Here is a 16,512-nt window from a genome sequence, read left to right on the forward strand (position 1 = left end):
TAGTCTCCGATGAAGGCTATTTTGTTATATAAAAAAAAACCGAAATTTTGCCGATAAAACATGTTTATTGCATGAAACACTTTAGAAATTAGGCTCATTTTTGATATAATATGTAAATAAACGGATTGTTGGCGACAAGCCCGCCGTCGCATCGAATGAACTCCACAGCAACAGCGACGCCGGCCACCGTCACGTCACCGGACCGGCGCCGGCCCGGGGCCGCCCGCGGGTGGACGGTCAGAATCGAAATAACGGCTCGCGGAACGCGGAACATATCGCGTTGCGCCGAAAATAATTATAAAACATCTTTGTAACTATCAGTAATTAAAATAATGTTTACAGTCCGCTATAGTTTTATTCAGCAGTCTAGATCTCCTGGATTCAACATACTACACGAATCAGGCACTAGATGCAATACGGATATTGAGAAACCAACGCAGATATTTTCAAACTCAAATTGTCCTCCACAGTAAAAAAAAAATATCATTGAATGGCCCATAATTACTTACTCTTTATAGTCCCAAGCTATCCGAAGCCCAAACTATCCGAATTCGGCGTATTCCCTTGCGAGGCCGAAAGCCTTCTGGCTTCAGGAAAGCAGAGGTTAGATTCGAACCAAAGGCTTAGTGTAAGAATGGTTGGCTGACCCGGGGATGTTGGTCGGCTGCGTGCTCGTGCTGCCCAACAATGAGGGTGTGTATTATGTACCTCGCGCACGTAGAGCAGCATGTCGTCGTCACCGGCGACCCGGGGATGTTGGTCGGCTGCGTGCTCGTGCTGCCCAACAATGAGGGTGTGTATTATGTACCTCGGGCACGTAGAGCAGCATGTCGTCGTCACCGGCGACGGCTGCGTGCTCGTGCTGCCCAACAATGAGGGTGTGTATTATGTATCTCGGGCACGTAGAGCAGCATGTCGTCGTCACCGGCGACCCGGGGATGTTGGTCGGCTGCGTGCTCGTGCTGCCCAACAATGAGGGTGTGTATTATGTACCTCGGGCACGTAGAGCAGCATGTCGTCGTCACCGGCGACCCGGGGATGTTGGTCGGCTGCGTGCTCGTGCTGCCCAACAATGAGGGTGTGTATTATGTACCTCGGGCACGTAGAGCAGCATGTCGTCGTCACCGGCGACCCGGGGATGTTGGTCGGCTGCGTGCTCGTGCTGCCCAACAATGAGGGTGTGTATTATGTACCTCGGGCACGTAGAGCAGCATGTCGTCGTCACCGGCGACCCGGGGATGTTGGTCGGCTGCGTGCTCGTGCTGCCCAACAATGAGGGTGTGTATTATGTACCTCGCGCACGTAGAGCAGCATGTCGTCGTCACCGGCGACCCGGGGATGTTGGTCGGCTGCGTGCTCGTGCTGCCCAACAATGAGGGTGTGTATTATGTACCTCGGGCACGTAGAGCAGCATGTCGTCGTCACCGGCGACCCGGGGATGTTGGTCGGCTGCGTGCTCGTGCTGCCCAACAATGAGGGTGTGTATTATGTACCTCGGGCACGTAGAGCAGCATGTCGTCGTCACCGGCGACCCGGGGATGTTGGTCGGCTGCGTGCTCGTGCTGCCCAACAATGAGGGTGTGTATTATGTACCTCGGGCACGTAGAGCAGCATGTCGTCGTCACCGGCGACCCGGGGATGTTGGTCGGCTGCGTGCTCGTGCTGCCCAACAATGAGGGTGTGTATTATGTACCTCGGGCACGTAGAGCAGCATGTCGTCGTCACCGGCGACCCGGGGATGTTGGTCGGCTGCGTGCTCGTGCTGCCCAACAATGAGGGTGTGTATTATGTACCTCGGGCACGTAGAGCAGCATGTCGTCGTCACCGGCGACCCGGGGATGTTGGTCGGCTGCGTGCTCGTGCTGCCCAACAATGAGGGTGTGTATTATGTACCTCGGGCACGTAGAGCAGCATGTCGTCGTCACCGGCGACCCGGGGATGTTGGTCGGCTGCGTGCTCGTGCTGCCCAACAATGAGGGTGTGTATTATGTACCTCGGGCACGTAGAGCAGCATGTCGTCGTCACCGGCGACCCGGGGATGTTGGTCGGCTGCGTGCTCGTGCTGCCCAACAATGAGGGTGTGTATTATGTACCTCGGGCACGTAGAGCAGCATGTCGTCGTCACCGGCGACCCGGGGATGTTGGTCGGCTGCGTGCTCGTGCTGCCCAACAATGAGGGTGTGTATTATGTACCTCGGGCACGTAGAGCAGCATGTCGTCGTCACCGGCGACCCGGGGATGTTGGTCGGCTGCGTGCTCGTGCTGCCCAACAATGAGGGTGTGTATTATGTACCTCGGGCACGTAGAGCAGCATGTCGTCGTCACCGGCGACCCGGGGATGTTGGTCGGCTGCGTGCTCGTGCTGCCCAACAATGAGGGTGTGTATTATGTACCTCGGGCACGTAGAGCAGCATGTCGTCGTCGTGCGCGGCGCGCACCGGCGACCCGGGGATGTTGATCGGCTGCGTGCTCATACTGCCAACAAGACAGCTTATATACTCGTCGTGCATGACACGATCCATAAATCTAAGGGTCAGTTGTCAATTGATTTCATAGCGGCGTTACACTAATATATAGTGTTGATTTTTTTTTATAGTAATTATCATAACGAGTAAAATTTTAATAAAAAAATATTGGATTGAATGATAGTATGCAGGGTGACCTTAGCCATTGGACACCCTGAAATCCCACGTTGGGGTTACTTCTCAGGAATGCTCTGACGTTAATATTTTTTTAATTAGAACAAAAAATAAAAAAATACATTTTAGGAACAAGTTATGATGACATTTTTCAAAAGTCAGAAGCTTATTAGTGTCATAAATAAAAAAGATAATCAAAAAGGTCGAAGAAGTTTCCATACTATTCTTTGAGGATATTACCTTAGGAGCTACTAACACATACAGGCTGCTCCAAAGTAAAAAATTGTAATTTGTAAATTTCTTCGAAACCGCTACACCGGCTGTTATGATACTTTGTACACTGGTTCTAAATACCGTAATGCATATGTAAATTTCGGCTTTGTCCAATGGGCAGGGACACATGTACGTGTATGTACGTTACCGTGGCGGCTGCTGCGGAGGCCCGATGCAGTGCGAGGCGGCGTGCGGGGGCTTCCTCTCGCCGGCCACCACGGAGTCGGAACTGTACAAACAAACCGGCTCCTTTACTGTACTGTTCCGTACCGTAGTATAGGGTCAAATTAAATCTACAGTCGCCATCAAATATATCCGAGCGGCCGAGATGCTCAAAAATATCTGAACACGCGCTCAGCTGGAAGCGATCCCTTAAGGGGATATGTTCAGGGAATACTTAAATACATAGAAAACACCCATGACTCAGAAACAAAATATCCATGCTTATCACACGGATAAATGCCCTTATCAGGATTTGAACCCGGAACCATCAGCTTCGTAGACATTAATTAGAATGTACATATCATTTTCACCTCAGCAGCTCGAACAAGCCTACTTTCGTCACTCCAGGGAGTGAGACAAAGTAGTTTTTTAATTTAGTGGCCATGAATATATAAATTTTACATCTCGTGTTTTTGAGCCCCTCGTTACGCTCAAGATTCTAACTTAGAATCACGAGCGAAAAATAACTATTGTGGTATACTTGCCTGGACTTGTGCAGGTCCTGCGCGTGCGCCGCCTGCGAGGCCGACGAGCCGCTGCGCGAGCGGCTGTCGCTCTCCGACGCCTGCAGGCAACGCGCAACGTCAACAACTATGCTATCACTAATTATACCAAATATGGAGATGATATACTATTAGAAGTATTAGAACAAATTAAATTATTTTCTATATAAATTATAAACTGAAATAAATGTCATATACTAAGAAAAAGTGACCAAGGCCTCCATATAGCTATAGCGGCAGGTGCCTGAGCCACTCGGCCACCGGGGTCACGGCAGCATTGGTCGAATTTTCCCAGTATATGCATTTCTTACTGAAGGCTTATGGCGCCCCCTATAGGAGATGATATGATGCTAACTGGACTATTTTTTTTAAGTCTGACTTGACCATAAAGTGTTGATTTAGGGTTAACGATGGTTATTGTTTTACAAGGGAGCAAAGTTGATGTTTAACCGCTCGTGCTAATATTGATACCTGAGCAAGCGAAAGATTCCGAAATTGAATCACGAGCGTAGCAAGTGATTCGATAAGTGGAATGTTGAGCGTTACGAGAGCTTCAAGACACGAGGGTTAAACAAACTTTGCTTCCGAGCAAAAATTTTCACCATATCAATGCAAAGAAAATACTACGAGTAAACTATGAAATACAAAAAAAAACAAATCCAAATGAAAGTAATAAAGAAAATATCATTCAAAATCATCATTTAAAAGTCAATTGTACCAGCTAACATTTCAAAATTTGCAGATTACTTTCTCCCACATGTGGATAAAATACAACTCTGTCATTAGTTTTTGAACAGTCAAGAAGGTCTTTACCAGTTGGTGTGGTGAAAAAAATATTTTAGTATGGAAAGTATTCATACACTTGAAATACACGTGGGAATTTCTTATCTCTTTCAAACGGAATGAAGAAATTGCAACTCTAGGTATTACATTCAAGTGTAAAAATATGGGTGTACACATCTTACTCAAAAATATGACCCATAGCATCTTATTCCAGTGTAATAAGAGCGTAGTACCATATTTATGAGACGATTCTTCCGATACATATTTTTGCACTTGACTGTACAGTCAGCATCAAAAGTAGCGGATCAAATAACGCTTCATAAGTATCTACCATTCCGTAACAGCTTAACAAAAAGTGGTGTCTTTAATACAGAACAACTAAGACTGTAAAAGATATACCTTTGGACCCGACTTTTAGAAATTTATCTATAATTGGAAAAGTTATCCGGAATATCAGATACTTTTGGCGCGTTGTTTCATCCGCTACTTTGATGCAGACTGTACGAGGCAAAGTCACAAAACCACAAATTTTGGAAGAGTTGGAAAATTCTCCGGTATATCTGGAAAATATAACGAGAAAAAAAGAAAAGGAGGTTTTTGACTGTGGCGTGTTAGTGTTGACGCAGGCGTATGCGATGAAAAGTATGAGTTCTCACATGGTTAGCGCGGTCGTCGCCGATGCCGCTGGAGGCGGAGGAGGGCGGCGCGGAGGGCGCGGGCGCCAGCAGCGCCAGGATGTCCTGCAGCGACGACTCCTGGCTCTCCCAGCCCATCTGCGGACCACGACCATCATCAGCAGGCCTTTTGGTGATCCAAACTTAAATGTCCAAAAATCTAAATGTAACCTTCTTCCACCAGAAAAATACATCGTTCAAACTGTCTGCTTTTTTTAATACTACGTCGGTGGCAAACAAGCATACGGCCCGCCTGATAGCGAGCAGCCTCCGTAACCTATGGATGCCTACAACTCCAGAGATGTTATATGCTTCCAAAGGCGTTTTGGTATTGAGTGTTTATGGCTTTGTTTGGTGTTTTACTTTTTGATTTTTGCTTTATTTTCAATTTAAACTTACTAAAGTGGCTGATAGACGGGCGAGTAAGTTCGCGAACTTATGGCTCGATGACTTTTTTCGCTTGTAAAGTACGCGTACTTAGGCTGACACACGAGCGAAAAAAGTCGTTGAGCTGTAAGTTCGCGAACTTACTCGCACGTCTATCCGGGACTTAAGACTTTCAACGTTTTGCGGACATCTGGGAAGGGAATAAGTGAAGTAGGACTTTTATAAGACCAATCACGAAAATGAAAACATTAAGATAAATCATTAGATTTTTTACGGAACAGACGCATTTTTTTCAAAATGTCCCAACCCATACGTCTCCCGAGGGGGAGCGGACGTGTATCTCGGCCCAGTCCTGCGCCGCCAGGGCCGGTGTCTCCTGCAGTGTACCTGGTTCTGCACCCGCATCAGCCAGGACACGTCTTCCGAGGGGGAGCGGACGTGTATCTCGGCCCAGTCCTGCGCCGCCAGGGCCGGTGTCTCCTGCAGTGTACCTGGTTCTGCACCCGCATCAGCCAGGACACGTCTCCCGAGGGGGAGCGGACGTGTATCTCGGCCCAGTCCTGCGCCGCCAGGGCCGGTGTCTCCTGCAGTGTACCTGGTTCTGCACCCGCATCAGCCAGGACACGTCTCCCGAGGGGGAGCGGACGTGTATCTCGGCCCAGTCCTGCGCCGCCAGGGCCGGTGTCTCCTGCAGTGTACCTGGTTCTGCACCCGCATCAGCCAGGACACGTCTCCCGAGGGGAAGCGGACGTGTATCTCGGCCCAGTCCTGCGCCGCCAGGGCCGGTGTCTCCTGCAGTGTACCTGGTTCTGCACCCGCATCAGCCAGGACACGTTTCCCGAGGGGGAGCGGACGTGTATCTCGGCCCAGTCCTGCGCCGCCAGGGCCGGTGTCTCCTGCAGTGTACCTGGTTCTGCACCCGCATCAGCCAGGACACGTCTCCCGAGGGGGAGCGGACGTGTATCTCGGCCCAGTCCTGCGCCGCCAGGGCCGGTGTCTCCTGCAGTGTACCTGGTTCTGCACCCGCATCAGCCAGGACACGTCTCCCGAGGGGAAGCGGACGTGTATCTCGGCCCAGTCCTGCGCCGCCAGGGCCGGTGTCTCCTGCAGTGTACCTGGTTCTGCACCCGCATCAGCCAGGACACGTCTCCCGAGGGGAAGCGGACGTGTATCTCGGCCCAGTCCTGCGCCGCCAGGGCCGGTGTCTCCTGCAGTGTACCTGGTTCTGCACCCGCATCAGCCAGGACACGTCTCCCGAGGGGGAGCGGACGTGTATCTCGGCCCAGTCCTGCGCCGCCAGGGCCGGTGTCTCCTGCAGTGTACCTGGTTCTGCACCCGCATCAGCCAGGACACGTCTCCCGAGGGGGAGCGGACGTGTATCTCGGCCCAGTCCTGCGCCGCCAGGGCCGGTGTCTCCTGCAGTGTACCTGGTTCTGCACCCGCATCAGCCAGGACACGTCTCCCGAGGGGGAGCGGACGTGTATCTCGGCCCAGTCCTGCGCCGCCAGGGCCGGTGTCTCCTGCAGTGTACCTGGTTCTGCACCCGCATCAGTCAGGACACGTCTCCCGAGGGGAAGCGGACGTGTATCTCGGCCCAGTCCTGCGCCGCCAGGGCCGGTGTCTCCTGCAGTGTACCTGGTTCTGCACCCGCATCAGCCAGGACACGTCTCCCGAGGGGGGGCGGACGTGTATCTCGGCCCAGTCCTGCGCCGCCAGGGCCGGTGTCTCCTGCAGTGTACCTGGTTCTGCACCCGCATCAGCCAGGACACGTCTCCCGAGGGGGAGCGGACGTGTATCTCGGCCCAGTCCTGCGCCGCCAGGGCCGGTGTCTCCTGCAGTGTACCTGGTTCTGCACCCGCATCAGCCAGGACACGTCTCCCGAGGGGGAGCGGACGTGTATCTCGGCCCAGTCCTGCGCCGCCAGGGCCGGTGTCTCCTGCAGTGTACCTGGTTCTGCACCCGCATCAGCCAGGACACGTCTCCCGAGGGGGAGCGGACGTGTATCTCGGCCCAGTCCTGCGCCGCCAGGGCCGGTGTCTCCTGCAGTGTACCTGGTTCTGCACCCGCATCAGCCAGGACACGTCTCCCGAGGGGGAGCGGACGTGTATCTCGGCCCAGTCCTGCGCCGCCAGGGCCGGTGTCTCCTGCAGTGTACCTGGTTCTGCACCCGCATCAGCCAGGACACGTCTCCCGAGGGGGAGCGGACGTGTATCTCGGCCCAGTCCTGCGCCGCCAGGGCCGGTGTCTCCTGCAGTGTACCTGGTTCTGCACCCGCATCAGCCAGGACACGTCTCCCGAGGGGGAGCGGACGTGTATCTCGGCCAGTGCCTGCGCCGCCAGGGCCGGTGTCTCCTGCAGTGTACCTGGTTCTGCACCCGCATCAGCCAGGACACGTCTCCCGAGGGGGAGCGGACGTGTATCTCGGCCCAGTGCTGCGCCGCCAGGGCCGGTGTCTCCTGCAGTGTACCTGGTTCTGCACCCGCATCAGCCAGGACACGTCTCCCGAGGGGGAGCGGACGTGTATCTCGGCCCAGTGCTGCGCCGCCAGGGCCGGTGTCTCCTGCAGTGTACCTGGTTCTGCACCCGCATCAGCCAGGACACGTCTCCCGAGGGGGAGCGGACGTGTATCTCGGCCCAGTCCTGCGCCGCCAGGGCCGGTGTCTCCTGCAGTGTACCTGGTTCTGCACCCGCATCAGCCAGGACACGTCTCCCGAGGGGGAGCGGACGTGTATCTCGGCCCAGTGCTGCGCCGCCAGGGCCGGTGTCTCCTGCAGTGTACCTGGTTCTGCACCCGCATCAGCCAGGACACGTCTCCCGAGGGGGAGCGGACGTGTATCTCGGCCCAGTCCTGCGCCGCCAGGGCCGGTGTCTCCTGCAGTGTACCTGGTTTCTGCACCCGCATCAGCCAGGACACGTCTCCCGAGGGGGAGCGGACGTGTATCTCGGCCCAGTGCTGCGCCGACAGGGCCGGTGTCTCCTGCAGTGTACCTGGTTCTGCACCCGCATCAGCCAGGACACGTCTCCCGAGGGGGAGCGGACGTGTATCTCGGCCCAGTGCTGCGCCGCCAGGGCCGGTGTCTCCTGCAGTGTACCTGGTTCTGCACCCGCATCAGCCAGGACACGTCTCCCGAGGGGGAGCGGACGTGTATCTCGGCCCAGTGCTGCGCCGCCAGGGCCGGTGTCTCCTGCAGTGTACCTGGTTCTGCACCCGCATCAGCCAGGACACGTCTCCCGAGGGGGAGCGGACGTGTATCTCGGCCCAGTGCTGCGCCGCCAGGGCCGGTGTCTCCTGCAGTGTACCTGGTTCTGCACCCGCATCAGCCAGGACACGTCTCCCGAGGGGGAGCGGACGTGTATCTCGGCCCAGTGCTGCGCCGCCAGGGCCGGTGTCCTCCTGCAGTGTACCTGGTTCTGCACCCGCATCAGCCAGGACACGTCTCCCGAGGGGGAGCGGACGTGTATCTCGGCCCAGTGCTGCGCCGCCAGGGCCGGTGTCTCCTGCAGTGTACCTGGTTCTGCACCCGCATCAGCCAGGACACGTCTCCCGAGGGGGAGCGGACGTGTATCTCGGCCCAGTGCTGCGCCGCCAGGGCCGGTGTCTCCTGCAGTGTACCTGGTTCTGCACCCGCATCAGCCAGGACACGTCTCCCGAGGGGGAGCGGACGTGTATCTCGGCCCAGTGCTGCGCCGCCAGGGCCGGTGTCTCCTGCAGTGTACCTGGTTCTGCACCCGCATCAGCCAGGACACGTCTCCCGAGGGGGAGCGGACGTGTATCTCGGCCCAGTGCTGCGCCGCCAGGGCCGGTGTCTCCTGCAGTGTACCTGGTTCTGCACCCGCATCAGCCAGGACACGTCTCCCGAGGGGGAGCGGACGTGTATCTCGGCCCAGTGCTGCGCCGCCAGGGCCGGTGTCTCCTGCAGTGTACCTGGTTCTGCACCCGCATCAGCCAGGACACGTCTCCCGAGGGGGAGCGGACGTGTATCTCGGCCCAGTGCTGCGCCGCCAGGGCCGGTGTCTCCTGCAGTGTACCTGGTTCTGCACCCGCATCAGCCAGGACACGTCTCCCGAGGGGGAGCGGACGTGTATCTCGGCCCAGTGCTGCGCCGCCAGGGCCGGTGTCTCCTGCAGTGTACCTGGTTCTGCACCCGCATCAGCCAGGACACGTCTCCCGAGGGGGAGCGGACGTGTATCTCGGCCCAGTCCTGCGCCGCCAGGGCCGGTGTCTCCTGCAGTGTACCTGGTTCTGCACCCGCATCAGCCAGGACACGTCTCCCGAGGGGGAGCGGACGTGTATCTCGGCCCAGTCCTGCGCCGCCAGGGCCGGTGTCTCCTGCAGTGTACCTGGTTCTGCACCCGCATCAGTCAGGACACGTCTCCCGAGGGGAAGCGGACGTGTATCTCGGCCCAGTCCTGCGCCGCCAGGGCCGGTGTCTCCTGCAGTGTACCTGGTTCTGCACCCGCATCAGCCAGGACACGTCTCCCGAGGGGGAGCGGACGTGTATCTCGGCCCAGTCCTGCGCCGCCAGGGCCGGTGTCTCCTGCAGTGTACCTGGTTCTGCACCCGCATCAGCCAGGACACGTCTCCCGAGGGGGAGCGGACGTGTATCTCGGCCCAGTCCTGCGCCGCCAGGGCCGGTGTCTCCTGCAGTGTACCTGGTTCTGCACCCGCATCAGCCAGGACACGTCTCCCGAGGGGGAGCGGACGTGTATCTCGGCCCAGTCCTGCGCCGCCAGGGCCGGTGTCTCCTGCAGTGTACCTGGTTCTGCACCCGCATCAGCCAGGACACGTCTCCCGAGGGGGAGCGGACGTGTATCTCGGCCCAGTCCTGCGCCGCCAGGGCCGGTGTCTCCTGCAGTGTACCTGGTTCTGCACCCGCATCAGCCAGGACACGTCTCCCGAGGGGGAGCGGACGTGTATCTCGGCCCAGTCCTGCGCCGCCAGGGCCGGTGTCTCCTGCAGTGTACCTGGTTCTGCACCCGCATCAGCCAGGACACGTCTCCCGAGGGGGAGCGGACGTGTATCTCGGCCCAGTCCTGCGCCGCCAGGGCCGGTGTCTCCTGCAGTGTACCTGGTTCTGCACCCGCATCAGCCAGGACACGTCTCCCGAGGGGGAGCGGACGTGTATCTCGGCCCAGTCCTGCGCCGCCAGGGCCGGTGTCTCCTGCAGTGTACCTGGTTCTGCACCCGCATAAGCCAGGACACGTCTCCCGAGGGGGAGCGGACGTGTATCTCGGCCCAGTCCGCGCACCAACAGGGGCAGGCGCCCGCTGCCAGCTCTCCTGCTCGCGACCAGGCCGCTTCTTCTGTGTCCTGTAACGTGAGACGTCATTAGACATTTTGACACGATGCGGAAATGATAAACGGAGCTGTCCCTTCATTTAGACTTCTTTATGTCACTACTTGTCGGTGACTGAATACCATAAGGCAGCAATGTCGGTGAACTCGTTCAAAAATAGACTAGATACACATTTTAGAACATTAAGAAGTGCTAAATAAACACAAGCGCTGCGATATACACGCATCAGCTCCCTCTCTCCGGCTTGCCTTCATTGGCCGGCTGGAGTGAACACTGAGCAGGGGCCGCAGGACTCTCACCTCTGGCTTGCCTTTACCGGCCGTCCAGAGTGGGGTGTCAGAGCTATATGCTCGCAGGGTGGAAGTGAAATTTGCATAAGACGCGAGTTGGCACAGTGGCTGCTGACAGCCACTGAGTAGAAAGCGGCGCACACCTCTCCACACTTTTCGGGGACCCATATTGTGAGTTGGCGAGTCACCACCTGCCCATTTTGCCGTTTTTTTAAAAACATATGACCAGGGCAGGTGCCATAGTATCCTCCATAGTCCCGATTACCAGTCCACTTGCAACTCAACCCAATAGCCCGGTTTATTTTTGTACCCTTTTTTTTTCAATAGTCCTACACTAACCGGGGGCTGCCCTTGGGTGCACTACTATAGTGTGAACAGGGATAATCGTCGGTTGGTGTCATATTACATTTAGAGTAAATTGTCTTATTACAAGGGGGCTCTACGTGTTGGGTTCGGCCCCACGCACGCCTTCCAAATGTCCGGGACCCCATGGTCCAGAGAATTTGTAAGAGACAGACATAATAATAATATATGCTAGTTTGCCACCGACGTGGTAAATAAAAGTCCAAACAAGTCTAACGTTTTAGTCCCCCTAATTTTTCGGACACTTTCGGCGAAATAATTTGACATTTTGCTGACAGTATTGTCTGATAGAGATCCTCGACTACTACCAAATACTTACCTTACTTTATAAACTAAGTGTGTCTGATGCAATAAAGAGTTTCTTTTTTGAAGTATCATCAGAATACAAAGTATGTAAAATCACTTCGTTAAAAATGTGTTCACAGTTCCGTTCACCGTTCGAAACTTCCGTAATATCAACCCGCTGCTAAAACTTATCTGTTGCAACTAATTATGAATGGCTTTAACGCTACGGTGGCACATACAACAAACAGACCCACAAATGAGGACTAATAGGGACCGTGCGCATTGGAGGGTCTGCCATCTTGTGGCCTGAATTGGAACCATAAACATGTACATTTACACACTACAGTTCATGCACGCTCCCTATTGCTTGTGTCAGCGCAACCCAACGTGTATATAGGCAGGTTTTTACAGATTATACGTTCTTATACTTTCACACATAAGGTGTTTCACTACTACTCCCTGGACCCGCTCGAAACAATATTAACAAGACCTTTTCTTGTTATTTGATGGCGACCCTGCCGCATCAAAATGCAAAGTAAGTAAAATCACTTCGTTAAAAATGTATTCACAGTTCCGTTCACCGTTCGAAACTTCCGTAATATCAACCCGCTGCTAAAACTTATCTGTTGCAACTGGGAGAATCAACTTTTTAGCGTCACTCGTTGCCATGGTTACGATTAGTTGTCCAGGGGACAAAAGTTCATTGAAATACTGATTTTATGGTACTTAAATGTATCAAACGTGCGTTTTTGTGGTCGTTATAACCAATGTCCATAATGGGCCCCCTACTAAGCATGTTAATAGAACGGCATACAACGTCTCTTCAAACAACTGTGCCACTGTTGTCCCTTGGACAACGGGACAGGATAACAAAACAAAAAAAGTTGATTCACCCAACTAATTATGGCTTTAACGCTACGGTGGCACATACAACAAACATACCCACAAATGAGGACTAATAGGGACCGTGCGCGTTGGAGGGTCTGCCATCTTGTGGCCTGAATCGGAACTATAAACATGTACATTTACACGTCACGTGTTTTCTTGTGCATAGTAGGGTCTGCCATCTTGTGGGCTACATCGGAACAATAAACATCACATTTACGCCTCGCGCCAAAAATCTGACGGCTCCTGTGCTGCCTCCTACAGTTCATGCACGATCCCTATACATTAGAAGTACAAGTAAACTGACCACTTCTTTTGAGATCTTTTCGAAGCGTTGCGTGAAATTGTTGAGCGCTTCTACTATGGGGTTGTATTCGGCCGAGTTTTGTCTGAAAAACACAACATTAATTAAAAACGATCCATATCATATCATTATAACATTTATTAATAATCATATTAAGAGCTGATTTACCTATTATAACGGTGATTTTTACTTCCCTAACCAATTTTGAATAAACTAAATGTCTACGAGTAAAAACACCTCAACATTCATAAAGCATTTTAATGACATGCATACAGAATCACGTCCCATGTGTGTTAGTTTTAACCACCCAAGTATTTTCGTGGCAAGAGTGAAAGCATTCTCAAAGTCAAATACAATTTTTTGGGTGATATCGTGAGTACCGTCAGACCATCTCTAATTTTTCTGGAGTTAGAAGCGAAGGCCAATTCGTTAGAAACACCACTGCTGTTTTCAAGCAAAATAATTTATTTTCGGTTGTCAAAAAGGCGTTTTCATCACACTTGCTCGAAAAAGTTCTTATTTCATGCAGGTGTACTGAAGGACAAAAGCCTATTTTGTTCCCGCGGGAGTTATGGATTGTGAAAAAAAAAAGCTTTTTTTATATTATGTCCTTTTTTTTCATACAAACCAAGTAGCATAAATGAGTTTTACTATTAAAATACTGACGTTTATAATTTAATATTTTTGTTTATGTTTAAAATTAAATAATTCGATTAATTTAACAGCCGTTTAAAATATTTCTACATAATTATTCATCGTGGCTGAATGCCGGATAGGTCTGTGCCCTCAATGATTACCTATCAAGAAATTACAAAATGGCGGACGAATGTTTGATATGTCACCGTATTTAAGAATTATTTCGTTTAAATTTTAGTTTTTTCTTCGCAAGTGTGATGAAAAACATTGTGTGTAACTCCGGGGGTAAGAATATTGCAAACTCGGGTCTTTAATTCCCTCCAGGCTGTGGCTGTCGGGAATAATCACCCTCATATCCAAAATTTCACTTAACCCCCGTTAATAATATTTAAGAAAATCGTCCTTATACAACTGACAAGTATCTTTTGATTGAAAACATCACATATGTTAGTCATGCAATTCTCTGTGCTGATTCGTAAACAGTATCAGTGATACCGACTTCCACATACCTTGTGCGAGTCTTCTGGCGGACTGGATGTGGTTGCTTGTATTTGACCATTCGAAATCTTATTGTTATAAGATAAGATCTTATTAAGTGAGATTGTACTTTCACATGCAAACCTTTGCTTGCTGCTCTCAAGCATGGCACGTTCTTTTTCGGGTCGCTAGAGTTCAGTTTGCGCCAGAAGTGTATTACACTATAACGTTTCCACCACTGCGATAACACAAGTAACACAGAATATGGATCTGTCGACACCAAAGTGAAACAGATCTGGAGGGACACGGGAGCGACACGCCACTGACCTGGAGGGCATGTTGTCGGGCCGGTCGCAGAGCGAGCTCGACGAGTTATCGGAGCGGGAGTGTTGTATTCTCGTGCTCACTGAAGACATACACACGCGGCATAAGGGCGACACACCACTTGTAGGCGGCACGTTGTAGGGCCGGTCGGAGAGCTCGCCGAGTTGTCGGAACGGGAGTGTTGCAGTCTCGTGTTCGCTGTAGACATACATACGCGACACGGGAGCGACACGCTACTGCCCTGGAGGGCGTGTTGTCGGAACGGTCGGAAAGCGAGCTCGCCGAGCTGTCGAAGCGGGAGAGTTGCAGACTCGTGCTCGCTGTAGACACACACACGCGACATCGGAGCGACACGCCACTGACCTGGAGGACACGTTGTCAGGCCAGTCGGACAGCGAGCTCGCCGAGTTGTCGGTGGAGTGATTGCTGTAGACACACACACGCGACACAAGAGCGACAAGCAACTGACCTGGAGGGCACGGTGTCGGGCCGGTCGGAGAGCGAAGAGCTCGCCGAGTTGTCCGTTGAGCGGGAGTGCTGCAGCGAGTGCTTGCTGTAGCTGCCACACCACACCACACGTCACAAGCAAGCAAGCGACAACGTCGCAACGCACAAGTCAAACTACGTTTTTTGCTTAACGGTCTTGGGAAACAACAATCTTAAGTACAATTGAATAGGAAAGACGCTTTATACGAAACAAATAGGCCTCTTCTGTTGGTCTAATCTAATGAGGGCTACCGCGTATGAATTCGCCGCTAGAGGCGCTAGTGTAGCTGGTGGTCTCCGAAATGTCAACTGTCAGTATTCCAGGGTGGGTTACGCACGTTTATTACAGTTTTCATTATTTTGTATACTTTTTATAATATCTCGGATTATTTATTGCAACTAAGAGTTAAGTCTCAATGAGTGTCAGAACTTTAAAACAGAATTAAGAAAAAGAGATGCAAAACTAAGCAGGTCGAAGGAGCAACTCATTATGAGGTTAATTTTTACGGTATGGTATTATAGTAATGTATTTACTTCAGTAAAGCATACAATATAATGTATTTTCCTATGGTTCGGTAACACAAACATCACGCAGTACGACTGCTTTGCTTGGCGGTCTAACATCGACTAACTGTAACTGTCAGTGACGTCACTATGACGTAAGCGCTCGAAACGTCTATACACTACATCATGTATTAAACATGATTTGTAATTATGAACTTTGTTGAGCCCATATAACAATGCAATGACTTTATAAGTTATGCTTTGGACCTCACTCAACAGTGGCGCCATCTGCTGAGTACAAAAACGGTAGCCCTCATTGCAATTGCGTTTCGGCGAGCAGACCATAGGGTAAACTCCAGCTGTAGTGTGATAAAACAGATTAAAAAAGGGTTTTTTACAGTCTGTATAATAAAAAATACACAAACCAAATAAAATTTGGTAACATTTTTGCTCGTTTCAGCCAACTAAGGATATATTTATTTAGAATAATGAAAGTACCTGGGCGACCGAGCAAAGCTCGGATTGAAATACACTTAAATTGTAAAAAAAAGAATGCCATTTTTTATTGTAAGAAAATATATCAAATAAAATAAATATGTTTTAAGTTACAGCCAAAAAATTCAGTGGCCCTTATTTTCTTTTGAGTAGTATATATTGTTATCTCAAACATTAACTACATTTTTTTAAACTTGTCTAAAAACAATAAAATATTATATATAAACTTGAAAATATAAAAAAAAAACAAAAGATAGTCACCGGGCGGGATTCGAACCCGTAACACTGGTTGATTCTTTCCGTCCGCATCTTAACCCGCTGGACCAGACAGACAGTTGCCGGCGACACGAAATTAGCGACCATATTTTGCGTCGAAAGAAAAATGCATGAAAACTCGAAAATACGCGTTTCCCAAACATGAGACTAATCTAGATCGATTGTTTACCCCCAAAAACCCCCATATATCAAATTTCAGCGAAATCGTTAGAGCCGTTTCCGAGATCCCGGAAATTGCTCGTTTAAAGGTATAAGATATAATGATTTATTTTTAATTAGGCCACACTAATTTGTATGAAATGTATAATTCATTGCGCCATATCAAGCATGAAAGTGGGCACCACGGAATCGTGCGAGCCAAGAGATTGTCAAGTTTATTACGCTGAATTCTAAGCGAGTATATTTTAAG

At 51.5% G+C, this 16,512-nt stretch overlaps 1 protein-coding gene across 1 annotated transcript in view; it reads right to left on the reverse strand.

The window, feature by feature from the left end:
* The window catches only part of LOC133521768 (tuberin), an 88,192-nt gene that overhangs the window by 26,343 nt on the left and 45,337 nt on the right, over positions 1-16,512 (reverse strand). Inside the window, exons 39-45 of the mRNA XM_061856837.1 lie at positions 14,812-14,901; positions 12,909-12,990; positions 10,655-10,792; positions 5,077-5,193; positions 3,620-3,699; positions 3,061-3,141; positions 2,394-2,475 (exon numbers count right to left, since the gene is read on the reverse strand). Coding sequence (XP_061712821.1) covers positions 2,394-2,475; positions 3,061-3,141; positions 3,620-3,699; positions 5,077-5,193; positions 10,655-10,792; positions 12,909-12,990; positions 14,812-14,901 — 670 coding nt within the window. The remainder of the gene's footprint in view (positions 1-2,393; positions 2,476-3,060; positions 3,142-3,619; positions 3,700-5,076; positions 5,194-10,654; positions 10,793-12,908; positions 12,991-14,811; positions 14,902-16,512) is intronic.

The sequence above is a fragment of the Cydia pomonella genome, chromosome 10 (assembly GCF_033807575.1).
Source record: "Cydia pomonella isolate Wapato2018A chromosome 10, ilCydPomo1, whole genome shotgun sequence".
NCBI lineage: Eukaryota > Metazoa > Arthropoda > Insecta > Lepidoptera > Tortricidae > Cydia > Cydia pomonella.